The sequence below is a fragment of the Lagopus leucura genome, unplaced genomic scaffold (assembly GCF_019238085.1).
Source record: "Lagopus leucura isolate 7727_CA_CO unplaced genomic scaffold, USGS_WTPT01 Super-Scaffold_100004, whole genome shotgun sequence".
NCBI classification, from domain to species: domain Eukaryota; kingdom Metazoa; phylum Chordata; class Aves; order Galliformes; family Phasianidae; genus Lagopus; species Lagopus leucura.
This window is the reverse complement of record NW_024962264.1, coordinates 61617403-61640046: the sequence shown is the minus strand read 5'-3', so window position 1 is coordinate 61640046 and position 22644 is coordinate 61617403. Positions and strand designations below refer to the sequence as shown.

General features: G+C 38.5%; 1 protein-coding gene across 6 annotated transcripts in view; it reads left to right on the top strand.

Moving 5' to 3' along the window:
• Positions 1-20406, top strand: part of SH3BP2 (SH3 domain binding protein 2) — a 39066-nt gene extending 18660 nt beyond the window's left edge. For 2 of the 6 annotated variants that reach the window (XM_042871246.1, XM_042871243.1), the window contains 14 exons: positions 4359-4498; positions 5479-5581; positions 7786-7903; positions 8472-8542; positions 8933-9021; positions 11161-11226; positions 11756-12350; positions 13384-13492; positions 13813-13868; positions 15109-15190; positions 15433-15492; positions 15969-18011; positions 18182-18271; positions 18429-20406. In XM_042871246.1, coding sequence (XP_042727180.1) covers positions 4363-4498; positions 5479-5581; positions 7786-7903; positions 8472-8542; positions 8933-9021; positions 11161-11226; positions 11756-12350; positions 13384-13492; positions 13813-13868; positions 15109-15190; positions 15433-15492; positions 15969-16106 — 1623 coding nt within the window. In that variant the 5' untranslated portion in view covers positions 4359-4362 and the 3' untranslated portion in view covers positions 16107-18011; positions 18182-18271; positions 18429-20406. The other 4 variants (XM_042871247.1, XM_042871244.1, XM_042871249.1 and 1 more) reach the window with 4 other exon arrangements.
• Positions 20407-22644: the final 2238 nt, after the last annotated feature.

Genomic DNA, 22644 nt, shown 5'->3' with positions numbered 1-22644 from the left:
TCTGCATTATACCAGGAATGCTTTCTGGTATAATTCTGCTTCATTTCTGTAAGTTACACGCATATTTAGAAGGAAATCCACATCCTGCTTTGCTTGGTTTTACTTTCAAAACAGTATTTAAAGATTAGATGATATGAGATATTATGGAATTAAAATTTTTCTCAGACATAATTTGCATGGAGACTCTTGTGACAAATCCAGAACAGATTTAATTTTTACTGCAATTCAGGAGGCTTGCATTTTTGTTTTCAGCATGACCAAAGGGCCTCCAGTACTGACCATAAATATTATTATAAGAAGTGAAAACTTTTAAGACAACTTTTGGCAGCCGTAGGTTCAGCAATGAGGTTAGTGCTTCTTTAGGCTTATGCACTGCAAGGCGTGGGGATGATCACATCTGCCATATGTTCTGCTGAGGTTCAGCAAGGAACAAGGGCTCATGGCTCTTCTAGGGTGCAACCCTTAGTTGAATCAGGCTGTATCAATTTAATCGAGCTGAATGCCAATAGCTCATAAGGCCAAAAGGAGTAAGTGTTCCTTCCTAACACATCTGGAACTGATTATGTGGCTGAAGTTCATTCTGATACTTTCTGAGAAAGGTGCACTTGTGGGACAGGCTTGGACTGAGTTTACTGATACTTCCAAAGTATGCTGCAGACTGGCTTGGTCTGCCAAACAAAGTCTGGGAGACTGGTTTGCATGTATGAATTAATTACAGTATTGATTGTATCATGCTCAATAGTGTTAGCTGCACTGCTCTGTCTTTCAGAAAACTCTGAGTGATGAAGCAAGTCCTATTAACTACTGTTCCAGTGTCTCACACTATGTTTTAAAGTCTGTTGTCTCCCACAGAGGTATAGAATTGCCATGGGGGTCATCTGAGAAAGGAAGTGGTGCAAGGCCTTTTGCTGCTGTCATCCTCTGCTGGCTCAGATGGTTCATTTCAACAGTGTTTCAGGGAGGAGAAGGCTGATTTAAGGGGCACTTGTGCTGTGTGTGGGACTTGATGGAGAAAATTTTAAAATAGGTACCTAGTCCCTTGATGACAAGAATGGGAGGAATAAAGTATGTGGCTTTTACTAGAAGCTTGCACAAAAGAATTAGCGTAAGTATTTTAGCTTGTGTCTTGTAACAGAGGGCTGCCATCAGACAGGGAGGGTAGCCTGGCCCCGCTGGCTTTTAGTGGGTTTCTCCTGTTATCTTCCTTGTCTGCTCAGTGAAAGAGGCTTTGCTTATGCACCTGGGATGAAAATATGTAAGGGGGTCTTTGGCTTGTAGAGCAAGAATATAATGGCATAAAAAAAGGCATCTGGGAAATACCTTCTCATTCCTAATGCTAAGTGCTAATAGGTTCTACAGTGACTTTGGTGCTTGCTATTGACCATACTTGGTAATGGAGCATCAATCTGTTCCTCACATAATAGAAAAAAAAAAAAGAAACTTTAAGGAGGAATATCAAGAGTGGAAAGGTCTATTTTGGAGAGCTAAAGACAACTGTATTATAGATGCTAACACCAGGAAAATCTTCAAGAGCATCTATTCTTCTTTCATCCCACCCCTAAAATAAAGATCCCGTGGATATTTTGTTTTGACAGCTTTCTCCCAGCAGCAGGAGGCAAAATAGCATCTCATGTTCTTCTAGAATTGTTTTGTACTCTCAAAAAAATAAAAAAAAATCTGATGGGGAATAAATTCAAAGTAGTGATTTAAGAGGGTTGTTTCAAATGTTTCAGTCTGGAATACCAAAGTCCTCCCTGTGTGTCAGTAACTTCAGCCCCAGCCTACATATGAGAATGGGAAGTGGGAAAGGTTACAATGAGATCCAGAAAATATGCGTAGTGAAGCTGATTGGAAAGCTCTGTGTTTGAGGTGAAAGATGTACTTGTGTGGGGAGTTCTGCCACACCTTTATTCATGCAGGTGGATGGGGAACTTTGAGGGTTCGGTCTGCATTTTCAGAACTGTTTTATTGTAAATCTGCAGAGATAAGGAATGATTGTCAAGAGGAGGAAGCAGAACTTGATATTTATTGTCCTTCCTTTTGGTTAAATCCTGTACTGTCTGCACTGTAGAACTGGATTCTTAGCCTGCTTGTTTCTCTACTTCGATGTAATAATTTTTATGTTGTCTTCCTGCTATTCTGGCTTTCCAGCAGCTATCTATGTAGAAGGCTGCCATGACCTAGTCAAATATTTGTGTTTTCTCTATTTACCTAGGGAGGGATACCCTTGTCCCCAGTGTTTGCCATTGCCTTCCTAGAATCTCAGCTTGTGGTTGTTTTGGATAACCTCCCTGAGGTACTTAACTCTCCCTTTTCTGAAATGTTTTCAATCTAAGAATATTAACACTGAGATTATTGCTTAATTCCAGAGGGGAAGCGCTGAAGTCCTTTCTTCTGCTCTTTGCTATTTGAAAACAAACCTGTGATGGTCTTCAAACAGTTGGATGGCATTGAGACTAATGCTAGAGATAGATGAAGGAATTGAGATCAGAGTATATCTGGCTGAATAAAAAGTTTGCTTTTGTTTCATCTCTTTTTCTGAATATAATTAGACTGAAATCACTTCATCGTGAATTAGTTTCACATGTTTGAACGTTGATGTACTAGCTCTTAAAGGCATGTCTTGGGCAAATTTCTGAATTAGTGTTCCTCATTTCAAGGAAATGGCTCTTAGTACTGCAGGGTAGCTTGGCGTTAGCAGCCAGCTGATTAATGGCCTATTGCCCTTTGGCTTTTCTGTACGATGTGGAGAAATTATTTGAAGGATTCCTTGTTGTTTTTTTATTCTAGACTTATTACTTTTTACTATTTTAGTAATTCTTAAATATTATAGTCCACTTCTTGGACCTATTAATGCACCACTATTGCTAGAAACTTCATTGCAGAGAGGAGGAGGAAGGCCCAACTCAGCTTGGAAAAATCTCAATTACGTGATAAGAACAGGAATGGATTAGAGCAGAAAAGGATATAGCAGCAAAAGTAACAGCTTTTGGTGAGTAGGAAGGTACTGGAAGAGAGCTAGGCAGCCATGGCCTTTCTACAGCCTTACATTCTATCTGCTCCCCTTGAACCTGTTCTGTTACGTGGTGGAATTAAAAGCTTGTGCAATTTCTGAGGCTGCCTAAAGGATTTCACCTGCTAGAAACTGCTAGTGATACGTTGTCAGCAAAGGCTGAGCAGGTGGAACTCAGTGCTAGGCAGATCTGCTGAAACGTATCCTCAGTCTCCCTTTGCTCCTAACAAATGCAGTGGGCATGAGATGCACTTTACTGCTGACTCTGAGAGTATATTGAGCTGTGCTATTGACTTCTCTTCCTGTCCCTTTCAAGGGAAGCAAACACAGGATCCATTAGATTTCAATATTGTACTACACTTTTTTTTTCCCCCATTCTAAACAGTTATTGTTTGGTTTTGGGTTTTTTTTTCAGAAATGAATTAATGGGTTTTATCCACAAAGGAACCTTCCTAGTTTACCTCTTACCAGCAGAGGCCTTGAGCCCTACGCCTGGTCATTTTGTGTCTGGGTCACACTGACTGTTTGGTTCATCTGTGGATGCTTTTTTTTTTTTAGTTGTTTTGTATTCTTTGAATGTTTTACACAATTGGATTTTTAGCCCAATTCTGTTGCCAGTTAAAGAAAGAAGAGTCTCACAGTGATACATCAGGCAGGAAAAAACTGCTACTTAAAAGGATAGTTCTCCTGGTAACCTGTATAAGGTGGTGGCAGAAACAGTGGGAACTGCAAAGGCTCTTGGTGAAGCATGGCATTAGTAACTGGTGTGTGAGTGGAAGGCATCCTGCAGCAATCTGAGATGGATTTGGTTTGCATTGTCACGTATAAGATTATACACTGATGCTATTAGTTAGAATAAAACATACAAATATGAGAAGCATATTAATATATTAATATTAATAACTGTGTAGGGTTACTGAAATCTGACCATTGATTCCCTCGCTGTACAGAAATCTCCCTTCAGTGCCCATGTGTGGTATGGAGCTTTAGAAAAGAAACTGATTTTCTTTGATTTTCTTTCTAGTCTGCGTGTTATCATCTGATGCAGTTTTAAGATATAAATAGTAAAATAACATTTTCTAAGCACTCTTCTATTGCTTTGACCACTGTCAGTCAGTTTTGAGAACTGAATAAAAATAAGTTGGGACTTTCTGTCCTGTGTTTTTTATACCTCACAAACTTCCTGGAACCTATGAGCATGCGTCTGTCCTGCATACTTGACTGCTGAACCATGTTAGTTGTTTGGAAAACTTGGTTAAGGAAACAAGCTTTGTTTCTCAGTCCTCATTTCCTGAAGTAAAATCTAACTTTGAAACTGCTCTTAATTAATTATTCTGAATTGCAGGAAGATGGCCTCAGAGGAACAGGTCTGGCCGGTCCCAATGAAGGCAATTGGAGCACAAAACCTTTTGACGATGCCTGGAGGAGTGACCAAATCGGGCTATCTTCATAAAAAGGGAGGCACTCAGTTGCAGATCTTGAAGTGTAAGTTCAGTGGTTTTAATTTTTGCCTTTAGAGCCATAAACACGCTTCCTATTAATGGGCTCTTTAATCAAGCCAGTCTTCCTCTTACTTTTCTGCACTGTAATACAGTTTTACAGGAATATATGTATTAAAGACTCATGTTGAAAGAATTTGCTTTAATTGTTTTGAAACTGTAAGCTTTAGATGACAAGTGTTATGATTGATTTTCTTGTATTTAGTTAAATCTTTTGTCAAGGCCTTAAGACTTTAAGGCAGAAACAGATGGCAGAAACAATTTCAAATATTCTTTTATAAAATAAATTAGTGCTCAGCTTTTTCTACAGTTAGTTTTTTAGTACTGAAAAAATATCCCCATCTCCTGCTGCTGTTGTGAAATGGAACTTTTCTCACTGCTGAGATTAGACTATGCTTAGTAATAGTAATTACTTCTGGAATTAGAATCCATTTAATAGGATAAAATGTAAGACTTTGAGTTTAATTTGTATTCTAGTCATTTCCTATGCCTGTTTAGTTGTAAACTGTGTTTATACAACTAAGGGCAAAGATTACCGTCTTTGATGAAGGTGATGGGAGAGTTGGCACTTAGCTTTAAGAGAAAAAAAGAAGCACTTTATTGCAGGCTTTATGCACGTACGTACTGCCACCTTTAAGAAGAAAGGAGATATGTTCACCCCAAATCGCAATACGTTGAACTAAAAAGCTACTTGTAGCCCATGTTTACATTCCGCTCTTGTTTCAGGCTGCACTCTTAAGTTAGCTTGTTCTCCCAGAGAGAGAGCACAGGTGGAGGTCAGGCTTGCAGTTTCTGGGGTTTCTTTTGAAGAGCTTCATGTGACTGGTCAGCAGCCAGCTGCCACTTCGCTGCTTTGTGCCCTTCTATAGGGATTAATGAAATTCGCTTGGGCATCCTAACTTGGGCACAGCTGTTGAGGATCCCACTGCCTTTGGATTTATCTTACTTGCTTTTTTTCTTCATCAGGGCCACTGAGATTTGTGATTATCCATGAGGGATGCATTTACTACTTTAAGACCAGCACGTCTGCATCTCCACAGGGTGCATTTTCTTTGAATGGTTACAACAGGTGAGTGCCAAAACTTAACACCTTAGGCCCTTGTGCTTAATTGGGGTAGGAACTGCCTTTCATTTTGAGTAGTTAATTCAGCTGTGTTTTGTTATTTTGGTCAAGCACTGGTCTCACATTGCTGGAGAAAATTCCTTTCAAATTGTATATGTTTCCAGTGCTGTGCAAGTGTGTATCCTTCATCTTTTGTAATCCTCTAGTAAAGCTTTTAAAATTGCACAGGGCTTACCACTGCAGTGGGTTGGTGCTTGTTCCTTATTTAATGTGGACTTTGCACACATAGATATGGATTCCTCCAGACAAATTATCTGGAATTGAAGCAGAATATTTAAAGTTCCTGATTCGGTAACACTAATTGGTGTCAAAATAGAATCAATTACAGGAGTAATAAAATGAGAGAATACATGTGCAAAATGTCTGACTCTTTCCACTATACGTTATAGATTTTAACATTTGCTTTTTAAGTTGAAGGCAAAAATAAGTGGCTTTCAAGTTAACCAGAATCTCACTGAGTGCACATGTACAGGGCCTACCAATCACACTCAGTATTAACCTCAGGAAATTGCTGTTGCATATGTGCTAAGAAAAGACAAGTAAGATACAGACTGTAGAGGGACAAACCACTGTTGGCCCTAACTGCTGCAGTTTTATCGTGCTCATAAATGTGCTTGTTGTCTCTGCACTGCTTAATGCTCTCAGACCTTTAGAATAAGGAAATCTCTCTCACTGTAGTGGGAAGGCTTTTTAACTGACCACCACAACAGTGTATTTGCTGGGAATGCTGCTATAACGTGGCCATAATACCAGCTTCTGGAATCTGGATATTATGAAAAATGGTGGATTTTGTAATTGCTAGAAAATCTCATTGCTTTTTACCTATCTCTGTATCTGCAGCCATCTTGGTTGTAGAATTGGGACCAGCTCATAGTTAATGTTATGTGTGGACATAAGCATATTATGTTTATATAATCATATATTATTTCCAATAATGCTTATTGGAAAAAAGCTTGAAGTGAAAGAAATCTTCATTTTTTAGGCTGGGCAGTTTCGTAAGAGTGCATGAAAGCAAGTTGCTTTAAGGCTTCCCTAGACTTGTATTTTTCAGATTTAATTCAATAGCCTTTACATTTCAAGTGGGGACAGCACGTGAAACAGCGCTGAATGTTCTGGTGGCTCAGAATGCAGGAAGCATTGCCATCCCTCCCAGACATATGATGGTTATTTTCCATAGTAATATCTCCATTGGTCTTAAATTAGTGAATGAAGTAACTTACAGTTCCTTCTGTGGCTTAGTTTCAGGCCAGATTAAAAAAACAAAACAAAACAAAAAACAAACAACACTATAACTTACAATTTAAAAATGGAGTTGGAGTTCTAAAAAGATACCATCTGTTTCTGAAAAAACGTTGCGCCTTGCATTTTTCTTAGTGCCAACTGTGAGGTGTTGATTAATATCTTTTAATTATTATTTTTATTTTTGTTTTTCCCAAAGTCATGTTCATTTTGATTTGGTACTAACCAAAAGGCAAAAAACCTTACCTGTAGGTTTATAAGCTACCTTCCATAAATACATAAATACACAGAAATACTGTGTTCTGTGAGGAAATTAGCAAAGCCCAAAGTATAGGAACAAGAAGAAAGAGAGCCCCCGAAACTGTCATTCATATTTCTGTACAGCTTGTGCTGAGTAAATCCTACTGATGTTACTTCTGGATTGCACACAGTCTTATGGTTTTAGTCTTCTTATTCTTTCAAGACCTTATAGTGTGCATTTCTGAACAGGGTTCTTTTGTGCCTCTGTGAGGACAGAACTGTATTTTCTCATTTTAGAATCCCATGTGGAAAAAATAAAAGGTGGGAAACTTTTCTAATTTGGTTTGTGAAACAGGTTGAATTAAACTTTTTCAAAAAAAAGCTTATTAAAAAGTTCATTAAACTGTTTATTGAAGAGGTCAGAACATCATCTATGTCTGGTGGATGAAGTGGTGCCTTTCGTCCTGTCAGCACTCTTGCATTATCTGTGCTATTGCTTCAATGAAGAACTACAATTGCCCATATTAGTGTTTTGGTGAGGTGTTGTTGCTGATCTTATTTTCAGCAAGGTAGAGCAGGCTGGTAAAGCTGCTTTCTGAGCTGTGATTTGCACGGCAGAATTAACTTTACAACTTAAGGGATTTCTGTATATTGGTTCTTCTGTTTCCCAGGGTTATGCGGGCAGCTGAAGAGACGACATCAAGCAATGTGTTTCCTTTCAAGTTAGTTCACATTAGCAAGAAGCACAGGACGTGGTTTTTTTCTGCTTCTTCTGAAGATGAAAGAAAGGTATGTTCTACTTCAAGGGAAATCGTATTGCAAATGAAGAAAGTGGATTTTGGGCTTCCCTAAAATCTACGTGGACTGGGCACGCAGCTGTAACTGAAGTCTGTACATCTGGTTCTTTGGACTCCTCTGAGAATAACGCCTGAAGTTTTAACTATTTGTGCAAATTGTAGGGAATGGCTGCAGGTGGCATAATTGATGTTACAGTTGTCTTTGTATTCCTGGTTTTTAGCCGTGGAATTAATATTTGTATGGTAAACTTCTGATTAAGTTTGAAAACTTTGTTTGGTGGAATCTCCTACCAGTATGCAGACTATGGGCAGGTACATGGCTATAGGAGTAACAACTGGAAATTCACAAATCAGAAGTTGAATATTTTAATGCGTTCTTGTAGGATTTTCAATAGTCAAAGCATTTTGACTAATAAATCCTTTCAATACTTATATAAAGGTGTGGATAAATGATATTTCATTTACACTGTCACTCTTGTCTTGCAGGAGAAAGATACTGTGCATCTTTGTGTAATGATTTAAAGATTAATGTTTTGAATGTTGTGGATTTATTTATTTAGAATTGGATGCTATCCCTGAGGAGGGAAATCGATCACTACCATGATAAGAAAGAAACAGTAACAGAATTCAGGTATGAAACTTTAATCTTTGTTTGCCTTTTCCCTCTCTTCTCTTCAGCTCTCAATAGTGTTGTTTCTTGGCTGTTTGCACCTACAAGTAATTTACTGCTGAGTATTAACAGCTGCAGTAGGCTCCAGGAATGAAGGGCCTACCTAATAGACAGATTAAAGAGTAGCAGGACAAATAAATCATTCTACTAAGAGAAATTAAAATGTTGTTTTTGTATAAAACAAAGAAAAATATCAATGGCAGCAACCGATTTAGCTATGGATAAGGGAATAGATTGCTTCTGCTTTTCCAGTACTACTTTCCAGTGCTGCAGTCTTGCTAGCAGATGTCTTTATTTTTCCAAGACCTCTAACATAGTGATGCGAAAGAGACTCTGCCTTTTCTTTTGCAGTGACTCTGGTTCTGATGCAGACAGTTTCTATGGCTCAGTTGAACGTCCCATTGATATCAAGTATTCTCATCATTCAGCAGATAATGAAGGTGACAATTTTTAGACATTGATAAATGATTTTTTTTAAATCTTGCTTTCCTTCTGGGTTCTGCAGGAACTATTCCAGTAGCTGAAGCAGACTGTCTGATTTAGTTTGCAAACTGATAACTGATTATTTTTATGAGATGCATAGAATTGTTGCAATTTGAAATCAGAAACAGTCTGTGTTGTAAAACCATTACTAAAAAATAAGTAGTAACTAAAGGAATTCAGCCTTGGCCAGGAGGTGTCTGACACCTAATACAATCTTAATATCATCCCTAATAATACAATCTTAAATTTTTAACTTACACTTTTGTTAAGACCACATGTTGGGAAGCTGTAGATTTAGCAGGAAGATAAAATATTTGAGCATGTCCATAGGTCATAGTCTGGCAATGCACTGTTATGGTTCAGCCTGGTTTCTGTGATGAGGGCAAAGGGATGCACGGATCCATGCCCTGGGGGAAGAAGGGTGTTGGGGGAGGTACGTGCTGAAAGTGTGTTCTGACAATGTGGTGAAACACTGTGGAGATGGCTGCCTCTTAGCTAGACTGTAAAAACAATTCATCTGTCCCGAGAGTTAGCAGTAATTCACTCTGGGATGTTGTTGCATGTATAACCAAGATGTTATAATTGCAATATAATCAAAAGAGTAAGGCAAAAGCAAACAAGGATCGCAAAAGAGAATAAGTAGAAGAGCTTACCCTTGGGTTGAGCTCACTAGAAGATACCAAAAGAGGAGGATCTCCAGAAGAGATCCTTCCCCTCTGGTAGCCAGCTCTTAAATAGGTCCAGGAGGGGTGGAGCCAGGCTCCACCCCTTCCGGCAGCACAGGTGAATTGCCTTCACCTGTGCTCCTCTGGCTGACTCAAGGCTCACCTCAGGTGATTAATCAGAGGTTCAGGCCGTGACTCAGCAGTTCCCATACATTGCATCTGTGCTGTAGCCTGCTCAGTGCAAACCAGAACTTCTCCCAGTTCAGGAAGATCTCGCATTAGGCATTTGAATGGCCTGGGTGGGGCACGTTGGTTAACATCCTTCAATGTAAGGCTTAAAGTGTGTCATTCTTAGCATTCTTTTTTTTAATTCAGTTTGATAACTTGCTGTAACAATTCAGGCTGTGTGTGTTTATTTTTTAGATAGAAATGGGGATTTTACAGAAAGCCTGTCAGATTGAGGTTCACAGCATATTTAGCAACTAACTTCTTAGTCAAGAAACACAGTACAGTCCAAATGAGGAGACTTGCTTTGTGATCCTCCAGAGTTCCTTCAGTAGGCATTTTCTGCCCTTTCAGATTTCTCAGGGTAGGGTTGATTGGAGCAAGTACTCTGATTTCCTGAAAGGAAATTCCTGACCATTTTTCCTGACTAGAACAAAAACAAAACAAAACAAAACAGGAGTTTGACTGTGTAGGAAATCCGGTTGCACTGTTGCAAAGCAGAGGAAGACACTCATCAGCATTTTGTATAGGGTTGTGGTTTAGAATATCAGTGTTTATGGGAGGGAAGGGTTGTATACAATATGAATTATGTTTGGAGAGGCCTGGAAGCCTAAATAAGGATAATTATTATAACAGTTAACTGATTTTTATCAGCTTAACCTTAGCCTTTTCCCCAGCCCCCACTGAAGCTCTTTCTCAAAGGAAATACTGTGTATTGTTCTTAAGGCTCATATCACAGTCAGTGATGAGAAATTACTGCCTGGAGGCAGCATGCTTTTCATGTCTTGATTATTTTGACTTAGAGACAACATTTAAGTCATTTGTTGTGGTGTATTTTGTTACCAGAGCAAGGCAAAAGAATTCATTGTTTTGCAGATGATGAGGCTTTCATAGGCACTCATACTGCAAAGTCATGAAAGTTGCTATGGTAGGGTTGCTTTTGAGTTGCTGAGTTTTTATTTTTCCAACGTGTTTAGCAAGTATATCAGTTTGTAGCTGTGCCTCTTAACTGATCTGAATTTTTCTGAGAAAGTGTCACACCAGAAGGTACATTTTCATTTCAAAGGCGGAGAAAAACAAGTGTTATGTTTTTCATTCGCTGTTATAAGCAGTGGCTTTCTTGATTGATGTCAAAATTAAAGAAAACACATGCTATAAATAGCAGAGAGGTGGTTGTCTGAGTCTGACACGGATTTTTACTTGCAGATTATGACCAGGAGGAAGACGATGAGTCCTACTTGCAGCCAGATACTTCTGACATAGTGAAAGATGGTATGTGATTGCTTTTATTCCCTTCAGAAAATGCTGGCAATGAAGATCATATTTGTGTAGGATGCCAGATCACTGTTTTTGCTTAGTCATACCTAAAGCACTGCAGGTGGCAAAATGACTGACAAGAGACACAGGTATCAAATCTTAAGAGGTATTGAGGGTGAGAAGAGCCTAGTAACAGCAGTAACAAACAGTTTCTGGCAAGTCTGCTGCCCTGAAGAACCTTTATGTGGTCCTCCAGTGTGGAGGAGGGGGTAATGCTTTTTAAATAGCCTTTTTCCCTTTATTTCCAACAAAGGAAAAATTCTTTGCTAAGTTGACATAACCCATGCCTGAATAAAAATTGCAGGAGGTCAGTACATGTAATGTGCAGTTGTGCTGAAAGTCGAATGTTTATCCAGCATCTTAGGAACTGTCAGACCAGATTATAATGAATATATCTTAAACCACATAAAATAAAAGTCCAGTTTCTTGACATGTTTTGTTTCTCTGCAGTGTGCTATATTTGTTGGGTATTTTCTTTGTGCAGATATCATGGTCCTGCCCCCAGCCTACCCACCTCCACCGGTCCCTCATGTCAGAAAAGTTGCCTACTCAGAGTCAAGGTCACATTCCTTTAGTGGAAAAACTGCTGGATCAGCAGCACCACCACCACCTCCAAAAAGGAGCTTACCTGAGATCAAGACAGAGGATCTCTTCAGTGTGAGAGAGCCCCAGTTACTGTGCCGAGCTGAACCTAACCTAAAGATTCAGTCCTCCAGCCGGAGACCAAGTGAGCAGCTGCCTCCTGTGCCCCCTTTACCTCTTTTCAAAAAGCCTTTTAGAGTCAAAGAACCTTCCTCACTGCATCCAGAACCTCTGCCTCTGTCTCACGTTCTCAATACTCCAGAAGGATGCGAGAAACTAAAAACCTTAAACCTTTCACCGCGAACTCCTCCTCCAGTGCCAAGCAACAAACCCAAGTTGTCCCAGATAACAGAAAAACCAATAGAAACCAAAGTGCCAAGAGAACATGGCAAACCGGGACTGTTTGTGCCACCAGTGCTCCCGAAGCCACCTGTGCCAGGCCACCAGCATCCTGTACTTAAACCTAGACCAGAGAAGCCTTCATGTCCCCAATTACAGTAAGTGTGAAAATACATCCCAGTATCACATTTTCCATGGAGTTTTTGTTAATCAGTTCACAGACATCATTTGTCAGATTCACATCAATGTCTGCTAGTCTTCTCCGCACCATTCCTCTCATCCTCAGTACATGCTTTTTTGCCTATTTGTTATTTGGAGATTTTGTAATGAATTTTACTCTGGAAATAATTCAGAAATAAATAGATCACTTGGGGGGGAAAAAAAAAAAAATCACTTTTTTTTTTGTAGTTTGTTTTTGTGGGTGCCATAAAGACTTTTAATCATAATGAATAAGAAACCTTTGTGTCAGAAAGTCAGTGAACCACAAAAAATGATTTTAGGCCTCTGTGGAGACAGGAAATTTCTTATGTTAAAATCAGCTTTAGTAAGGATGTGCAACTAACTGTGATGCTTAGGCAGTTGGAATTACTTTTGTCAGATCATTCAGTTTTATAGAAAGAATAGAAGATATAGAAATATAGAAGAAAAATACCTCAAATGCAGTACAAGAAAGAGAGATGGATTTATGGGAGTGAGTCCATTCACCAAGATGTTTGGGCACGTGATACATGAGTAGAGGCTGAGAGAATTCGGTTAGCTCAACCTTTAGGAAAGCTAATAGGAGATGTCACTGCTGTTTACAGCTACAGCAAGGCAGGGAGAATACAAAACAAAAGATCTGCAGTGACATGGCAAGAGGCAACAGACAGAAGTCATGACTTTGGAAATAACAGTTAGATATAAGTTATAATATAATTTCATCTTGTGGATGGTCAACTCAGAAAGGCTGTGGAATCTCCATCCTTGGGGATACTCAACACAGCTGCCTGAGCTATTTGGACCTGCTTTGTGCAGGAGCTTGGACCAAATCATCTACAGATGTCCCTTTCAACCTACATTATTTTGTGATTCTAGAGGTGCTAAGTCCAAAACTGAAACTTTCTCTTAAGTTCTTGTTTTATTATCTTTTCAGTGGTTGGTATATTTGTTTTCAGTGAAGATGTCCTTCAGTTTTTGTTCTGTTTCTGCCAGGAGATCACCACCAGATGGGCAGAGTTTTAGAAGCTTCTCATTTGAAAAACCAGCACTGCCCTCCAAGCCAAGTCAAGCGAATGATGATTCTGATGATGACTATGAAAAAGTAAGAACAAACAGATGATACATTCTTAAAAGACCATTTTTCCTGCTTTCTCTGTGGGAGAGCTTTGGGACATGTTTCATGGGGAAAAAAGGAGAAAGAACTTGAAAATGCAGTGCTGTGTGATTTGTACATCTAAGGAATGCCTTTATGAATTCTGGATTGTAGCCATTGGTATACAGGAGGAAGAAACATAAACTTAAGATTAAAGCACTATTAACAAGTTCAGATATCAACAGCTGTAGCTTGTTTGGATAACATGTTAGTATTTTGAGTTTTCATTGTCCTTCATGGTCACTTAACTTCTTTGTACTTTCCTACAGGTTGAGCTGCCTACTTCAATATTTATTAATACCTCTGAATCCTTAGAAGTTGAAAGGTAGATGTGGCTTTTAAAAAGTTGCTTAAAATCCTACAGATATCTGTATTGAACAGTAGTTCAAAAATCATTTTGAGATATATAATTTGTGTTTAAAAACATGGGAATATATTTAAATCACTTTAATGTGGAAATCGCTTTCCAGCAGAGATGGTTAAGTGCTCATGTATCAGTTGAGAAAGCAGAGTCCTTACGAAATGATTTTACCCCCTCTGGAAACAATTGTTCTGCCAGGATATTAAGGGGACAGAAAGCCAGATCTTCTGTGACACATTGCTGATTGGTATGCTAGAACAGTAAAATTCTGTCCAATGTGATGTAATATAAATTATTACAATTGAAACATATATTTTAATAAGAATTGCTCGCAGTGTGCCCTTTTGGCCAAAATGGGTAATGTTATCCTGGGGTGCATTAAAAAGTGTGGCCAGCAGGTCGAGAGGTGCTCATCTCCTCCTGCTCCACCCTGGTGAGACCATATCTGGAGTGCTGTGTCCAGTTCTGGGCTCCCCAGTTCAATAAAGACAGGGAACTTCTAGAGAGTCCGATGGAAGGCTTCAGAGATTGCAGGGGGCTTGGAGCCTTGTCCCTTATAAGGAAAAGCTGCGATACCTGTGTCTGGGGAGATTCAATGTGGATATTAGGAAGCATTTATTCTCAGAAAGAGTGGTAGTGCACTGGAATAGGCTGCCCAGGGAAGCAGTGGAATCGCCATCCCTGGAGGTTTTCAAGAAGAGGGTGAATGTGGCATGTGGCTTTGAGAACATGGTGGTGACTGGTTGATGGTTGGACTTGGATGGTCTTAGAGGACTTTTCCAACCACAGTGATTCTATGATTCTACAATTAGCAAGGACTATAAATATCTAAGGGGCAGAAGTGGACGGAGCCAGGCTCTTTTCAGTGGTGCCCAGAGACACAACAAGGGACAGTGGGCATAAACTGATACACAGAAAGCGTCATTTGGACATGAGAAAGAAGTTACTTACTGTGAAGGTGACAGAGCACTGGGACAGGCTGCCCACAGAGTTTATGGAGTCATCTTCTCTGGAGATACTCAAAACCCACCTGGAAACGTTCCTGTGCAACCTACTTTAGGGAACCTACTTTAGTAAAGGGGGGGAGGGGTGGCTGGACTCCAGAGGTCACTTCCAGCTCCTATAATTCCATTATTACAAGAATCTAAATGTTTTCTGGATCAGATAAGTAACATATGTAATTATTGCACTGTTTTTATTTTAGGATATTTAAAGCTAGTAGCCCAAAGGGACAGCCACAAAATGGATTATACTGTATTAGGAACTCATCTACTAAGGCTGGAAAGGTAACTTGCAATTGCAGAATCTACCCCTACAAAAACCTTTTGGACTTAGAGATGCTGTGTTTTTACATGTTAAAAGTACTTAGATTTTCCTGCTTGTTGTTAAGTACTGAAACCACTGCTATTATAACTTCAGTGATTTTTTTTTAATAGGGTGGTCAGTTGATTGTAAATAATTCCTTAATTCTGTATTGACTTTGAGCTTATCAGTTTAAACTGATTTTGTTGCTCTTTTCATTGTTAAGGTATTAGTTGTATGGGATCAATCTGCCGAAAAAGTGAGAAACTACAGAATATTTGAGAAGGTGAGTGACTCTCTTGTGTGTGAAGCTTTTGTGTATGTTTACATATGCATGATATAATGTGCATATAATGTGCAAATACATGCATATGCATCACAATTAACGAGTCAAACTTACCCCAGCCCTAAAAGTCAAAGTCAGCTGCTTTACAGGTATTTGTTCCAGGATGAGAATTCAAGTAACTAGATCTGGGCTTTTTGATTGCTGTAAATAAATAAAGTAGCTGCAAATGTCCAAATCTAAATATCAGCCCCAGTTACGGTCCAGGGGAAGGGCTACGAAGTTCTTGAGTTTAACTTGGACTTACTTGTCTAAGTGAGAAGCTTGCAGTGCAGCAGCTTGATGGAAAGATCTCAGTTCTGATAATATATTTTACTTATTGTTGTCAGTGTTTGCTGGGTGTTTTGTTCTTTTTCTTTTTAAACACTGAGTAGGAAATATTGCAGTCAGTGACCGTGTATATTTCTGTTCTACCACAGGACTGTAAATTCTACCTGGATGCAGACATCATGTTTCTGAACATGGGGAGTTTGGTTGAATACTATAGCACTCATGTCCTGCCTAGTCACGGCAGCCTGATTCTTCGGTGTCCTTATGGTTACTCTAAACCAAGCTGACAGGGCCGGCATAATTCACTGACACTGAGGAAAAATGGGTTCTCTGCTGTCTTGGAATTAAACGTGGACTTCTGCCACTGCTGGATTTCCCGTTGCTTGCACACAAAACCTGAGTTTATTTCAACCATTTGTTTTCATGTGAGCTATATCTCCACTTAATGAACTCTTGGTAAAGTTTTGTAATGCAGAGCAGTGGATTTTGTGCCTTTCTCTCAGAAAGATCTGAACAGGCTGTTCTGTGAAGGCCATCTGTGACACCTGCACCTTTTTTTGAAACTGCTGCTATTACTGATCTCCTTGGAATGTGGAGAACAATGTCCACATGAACAAAGAAGTGTTGTGAATACAACCAAAGCACAAGAGGGAAGCTTCTGAAAATACATGAGAATTCATTTGTGGCAGGGAATACTAATATTCTGACTTGAAGGATTTTACTCCTTAAGTCAGGGCTGGTGCTGAACTTGTATTACTTGTATAGTTGATGTGCAAATAATGAAGTCTTTTGTGCAAATAATTTGGTTTACTACATGTAAAGATGATTGGGAAATGCAACATTTTCTAAGCCAATTGACACATAAATGTAATTTGTGATTAAAATGTCCACAGTAATCAATACTGAGGTACTGTCCAACAGATAGGGTTATGGCATCATATGTATTAATTAAGAACACTTCAAGTAGGTTAGGGTAATGCTAATTTGGTTTTAATGGGAGTCCCATTCCTTATTTCCAAACCAGAAGGTTTTTTAAAACACAAGAAAAAGCTACAATTATTGTGATGTTACAATTAGTCTATAAGATGTTGTGGTCAATTTGTGAGGATCAGGTTGTCAGCCAAGTGCATTCTCTTCTGTTCGGGTGCAAAGCACCCTGTTCTAGTCTACTTTTTGTAGAACTCTACTAATTTTTTCATTATTAAAATCTCTATTAGATCAAAGCAAATGCAATGCAAACGAGATCAAATTAGTTTTTAATGTACCATCAGCACTATCAATTATAGGTGTTTGCAGGGTGCTTATGTTTGTTCCCTAATATCATGGGGATAAATATCCTAAACACAAGGGCTTGGTGGTTCTGAAATTGCCCTACTCCTGAATTTTTGTAAAGAGAAAGCTATTTTACTGACCTGCTACAATAACTTGGTTAATGCAAAAGTACTGTCAAATTATTATCTTTAATAACGTTTATGAGACTTAATAAAAAAAAGAATAATTTGCTGTAATTCTTGAAACAGGAGAAGCTATCTGGTTTCTGTCAGTTTGAATCCATAAGTTGAATCCATAAGAACATAAAAGTTCCACTTTTCTGCTACCTTTACAGAGGCTATACATGCCAGGTTTAATCTTATTGTTATTAAATGGTCACAGCTTTAAGAACATTAAAATGTTACAGAATAAGAATTTTGTTTTATGAAAACAGTAAAATAGGATTTAATCCCTAAGGGATTTTTCTTAATAAGCTGTAATAATAGGACCTCACATAGAGCCAGCAATTCTTACCTTAATTCCTTCATTTTGTTTGAGACAGATATGCACAATATCAGTATCTGCTTTCTGTTCCCACTGTAATAAACTTTTTTGTGAGTGTAAATTAAAGAATGTGCAGTACTTAAATTTCAGACTCTGTTGAATATCAGATTTGTAATTCCTTTTATTGTAGGTAAGTATGTCTGTGGTTCACTGATCTGATGTGATCCACTCCACAAAGAAAGCTCGGCCAACAATGCACTCATAAAGATGTTGGCTTTTTAGATCTGTGTGTCTGTATTTTAGGCAAGCTCTATTTTTATTTTTTTTTACAGTATTTATACATACTGTTTACAGAGTAAATTTTTCTCTCTCTAGGAATAACTGACTCACTCCATCATGACAGTCATGCTTACAATGTGCTATGGGGCCAAATTCAGGTATTAATTTTTTTATTTTTGTTTGCAAATATACTCTCAAGATTTTTGAACTGTAAAAATACCTGTGTAATCCAGTACATATAAACAATAAGACTGTCTTTACCTGTATAAGACATGCAAATATGTAAATGTTAATTTTCTTTTTTGCACAAATGTATATATTTCTGCAGTGGATAAACTTCCAATGCCAACTCGCCTATTTTGTGCAGTCTCACTGAACTTGCTGAGTACGTGCTTTAATACTTTCTCTTGTAATTGTGGTAAGTAGTGCTCTTCTAACTTCACAATTGGAAGAATTAGGTTTTAGCCCTCTTGAATCAAATTTTTTTGTAAGCAACCATGTCAGACATTTGGCATTCTGGCCATCAGATAACATGGCTGGAGGTGAAAATTATCCATTTTCTATTTACTTCTAAGGTTCTTGAGTGAGAATTGAGGACTGAAGCATTCATTTTATCTACGAGCACAAAACACAAGTGCAGCCATAATAAAAGGTTCCTCAGAGGAAGAGGAATGTGCTGTGCAAGAGAGCCAAGTCTCCAAAGGACTTCAGCAACTTGCAGGGAGGAGAGGCCCTTTGCATTTCCCAGCACCTAACAGCCCTTCTGTTCAGCAATGTTGGCGTCACCCAGCAGGTTTCTCTGATGCCTCCTGCAGGCAAGTAGGAGGGGCAGACAGGGACACACTAAGCAGTGCTTTCAGATGGATTCTAAAGAAATCTGTAGTCACTCTCTCTTCTGAATCATCTTGCTCCTATGTACTGCTCTAGTCTGCTTGGTGGAGAATTAGATAGTTACATTTCTGGTGTTTGTAGGGAAGAAAGGCACAGTTTAGAGCTCACAGTCTGTCTCCTATGTCTCTTACACATCCTATACGCCCCACTGCAAGCTCCTTATCTTAAAGTGGTTTGGGGGAGAAGTGTAAAAGCAGTATTTGGCATGCCAAAATATGCAGTTTGTGAGTTTGGTAACATGTAAGTCAAAATAATTGCTACTAATTTTGGACAAAATTCTGCACTTGCTGACCAAATTTCTGTGAAAGGTTTGTATTTGTGGAGGAATAATTCTTCTAGGGAAGAAAAAAACAAAAAATGAATGGTTCTGGAAATACAGGATTTTAAAAGGGACCATCAATCAATAGAGTGCAATAATGGAGCAATAGGAACACTAAAAGGGAATCTGATATTGAGGTTTTCTATGAGACAGAGTGCTACATGCTGCTGCTTTTTGTCAGCTATTCCCTCAGAACTTAACACTTTTCAAAAGAATGTAAGTAATGAGAATATTTGTGCCCTCTGTTCTGTCTTGCTTTAGAAAATTGGAAGGAATGGTGATTTCTGAAGCGTTGATGGTGATTAGTTTGAGTTTGGTGACATCTGCTGGTCAGCTGTTTCCATGCAGGGAAACCCAACAGCAGTATCTACATGAAACGTGTACAGAGGTCAGTTGGGTGGACATCATTCTTAAGTGACTTTGGATAGGAGCGAGTTTACAGCCTGACTCTAGGTGAAAAGCTGGTGAGCTGTGTCTTTGAGAGTGAAAGCATCTTTTGGCTCATGTTTCTTACATAAGTAGCAACATTGTTTAGCAAAATTAGTCATCTGAATGTATTTTATCCTGGATGATGAAGAAGTAATATAAGCAAGAATATAAAATTCAAAACAACTACTTCGAGGTAGAATTTGCATAATCATAGAATTTACACAGACATCTGAGGACTACCTAAATACCTGACATAATGAAGCACTAAAGAGTTGTTCTAAACATTAAATACTTCATCTGGCCTAAGTGTCTGATGTTGTAATAGTTTCCATCTTATTAAGAAGTCAACATCTTGAACTGTTTTTTTTATAGAAAGAGAAGCACTCCAGATGACCATGATTACAGCCTCTTAAGAGAACTCCAAGCTCTCATATTAAAAATAAAAAAAAACAAACAAAATAAAACCCAAAAAAGTAAACACTACTGAAACCCTTGCAGAGCAGAGAGAATTTGAGTTACCTTTAAACTGGGCAAACTGAAGCACCAAAGTACAGAAAGCTTAGTGTGTCTTGTAACACAGTCAACCCTAAAATCTACTCACCCAGGACTTCCATTTCTGTGCCTTAAAATACAGGATAGTAGTTCCTGTTGGTTATTTGTACCTCATTTCTTACAATGCTAGTTACTGGAAGCATTTAACCCAGCCTCTCAGGTTCATGATGTATGTGAGCATAATGGCCGTGTAAGAATTGTTTTTAATGTAATTTTTCTTCTACATAACTCTAGCAAACTTGTTTTGTACAGAAATGATGGTAGTAACTGCTTGCGAGACTAAATCTCTGGAAATAGATGGGGAAAATAAATGCAGACCCATCTGACCCTTCTTTGGGTCAGTGCTTTGCTTTTTAACAGTATCATATTCGTTTCTTTTGGGCCTAACCTTGATCCATCCGGTTTGTGTACCGGGAAGCAGACATGCACTTCAGTAATGACTTTTTTTGCACAGCTGGAGTCTTGCAGTTGTATTGAAAGCTATCGATGTGAGAAGTACATCACAGAAATAAAGAGAGTCTATTCTGTGTGCGGTCAGGGTTTTCTTACAGGACAGCTAAGGAGAAAGATGTTCCAGGTGTAGCCTCGCAGGCTGTCTGTCAGGGATTCAGTGATTACACTGTGCTTTGATTTACGCTGTGCTACCATTCATACCTACTTATTTTTCCAAGTAAATGGCAGCTACACCTTAACCTGGGGTGCTGCTGAAAATTTGCCTTTTTAAAAATATGATTTAAAAGACTTCAAAATTTGTTGTTCTAACGTTAGAAAGCTTCTCCCAAGATAATTTAATTTTCTCCTGCATGTAGTAATAATAAATACAAAGCTTTAAACAAAATAATTTTTTTCCATGTTTTAGCCCTCTTCATTGCTTTGAACTTGCCCTAATATCTTCTTTTTCTTTCTTTCTTTGTTTTATTCACCGTGGTCTGTTTTTGAAGTCCCAGCTCTTCAAAAGGTAAAACTTCTGGCAGTGGCAGTTTTTCTCCTATTACTAAAGGATAACTTTCTATAGTTTGCTATAACTTTCAGCAGCTTTAGTAACTTTGGAACTAGCACAGAAGCAACTTCTATTGAACATAAACATCGTGTGCCTTCTAGCCTTATGAAGTCATAAATGTTGCAGTTAAAAGAATCTGCTTTACTTGGAGAAGGATTTTGGCAAAACAAATCCAGACCTCCACAAGCAGTGTTGTAACATTACGAAGAGAAAGCTGGTTTCTTGCTTTCTTTTTGGCTAAAGCTATCACTGTATCTTCCACCTATTCTTTTGCTATTACATGAGTTCTATCAAGAAGCTTATGCAATAACATAAGCAAAACTCTTATTAACTGACTTGAACCATGAAGCTAGGTTGATATTTAATCTGAATAGTGTACATTTTTGTGATTCCATCCTAAGCATAAAGTCAATATTTTTCACACTTAAAGCCAAAATTAGCCTCTCAGTTTATTATTCTCAGCGTACGTAAAATCTCACGGTTCTGCCCTTTCCCCACCTGTAGCTTCAGTTCTCTTTTTTTCAGATGTGATTTTGGTTATGGGGGGAGATCACAGCAGACCAGAATGCGCTTTTCCAGGTGGTTGTTCTGTCAGATCTTCTCATCTATATATGCCTTAAAGAACAGGAAACTTCTTCCTTACATAAACAAGTGAAATTAGAGAAGTTAAAAAAAACAGGCCTCCCTTCTGTGAAGAATATGACTGCCAGGGCAAAAATAAACTTTCTAATGGTACTTTCGAGATAAACTTACCAACAGTGACCAACTTTTATAATCCTGCACTTAAGTCATGATATTTTATTAATACTGTTCTACACAGATGAAGTTAAGACAGTCCATTACATCGCTTTTTAAAAAGGCATTTAAGTATAATAATTTCAAAGAAACATTCCTCACAAGCTTTTCAGTAGTAGTGCTAGATGGGCACAAGCTCACTTGTACCAGAAGCATCCCATTCATCATCAGCAAGATTTGGAGGCCCTTGGGTATTTCTCAAAGACAATTGGTGTTGGCCACCTAGGGAAGCAAGTCCTGCCCAGAAATGCTCAGTACACAGACTGTCAGAAAAGAGAAGCTCAGGCAAACCAAGAGGGAGAGAGATATTTTGATACTGTCATTTACACTTTATGGGTAAGAAAAGCATCCTAGAACTGCATACATGGAAGGGGCACACCCTGTATAAAGGAGAAGATACATGTTTTAATCCAGATTTGTGACATCAACCATGTATCATGCTTCTTACAGGTAGCCGAGTGGTTTGAGCGTTCAGGACTGCTAATGCCAAGGTAAAGACTTGTGTAAAAATGATTGTGCAGTATTTTCTGAGGCCTGGTAATGTTAAACTAAAGCAACTAGTGTAAATGAGCATATTCAGATTTTTTTATTTTAGATGCCTTGATGTTCTGTAGTGCAGTACTGCTAATGACTGAGTCTGGACAAACTTACTGCAGAAGAATCAGCAGCTGGTACATCTATACCAACTGAGTAGTGCCAAATTCTGATGCTTCGTCTGAACACTGTACTACCTGAAAATATCTGGTAATTTTTAGTGTTTTTTTTTGTTGTTGTTGTTGTTGTTGTTTTTTTTTTTTTTTTTTTT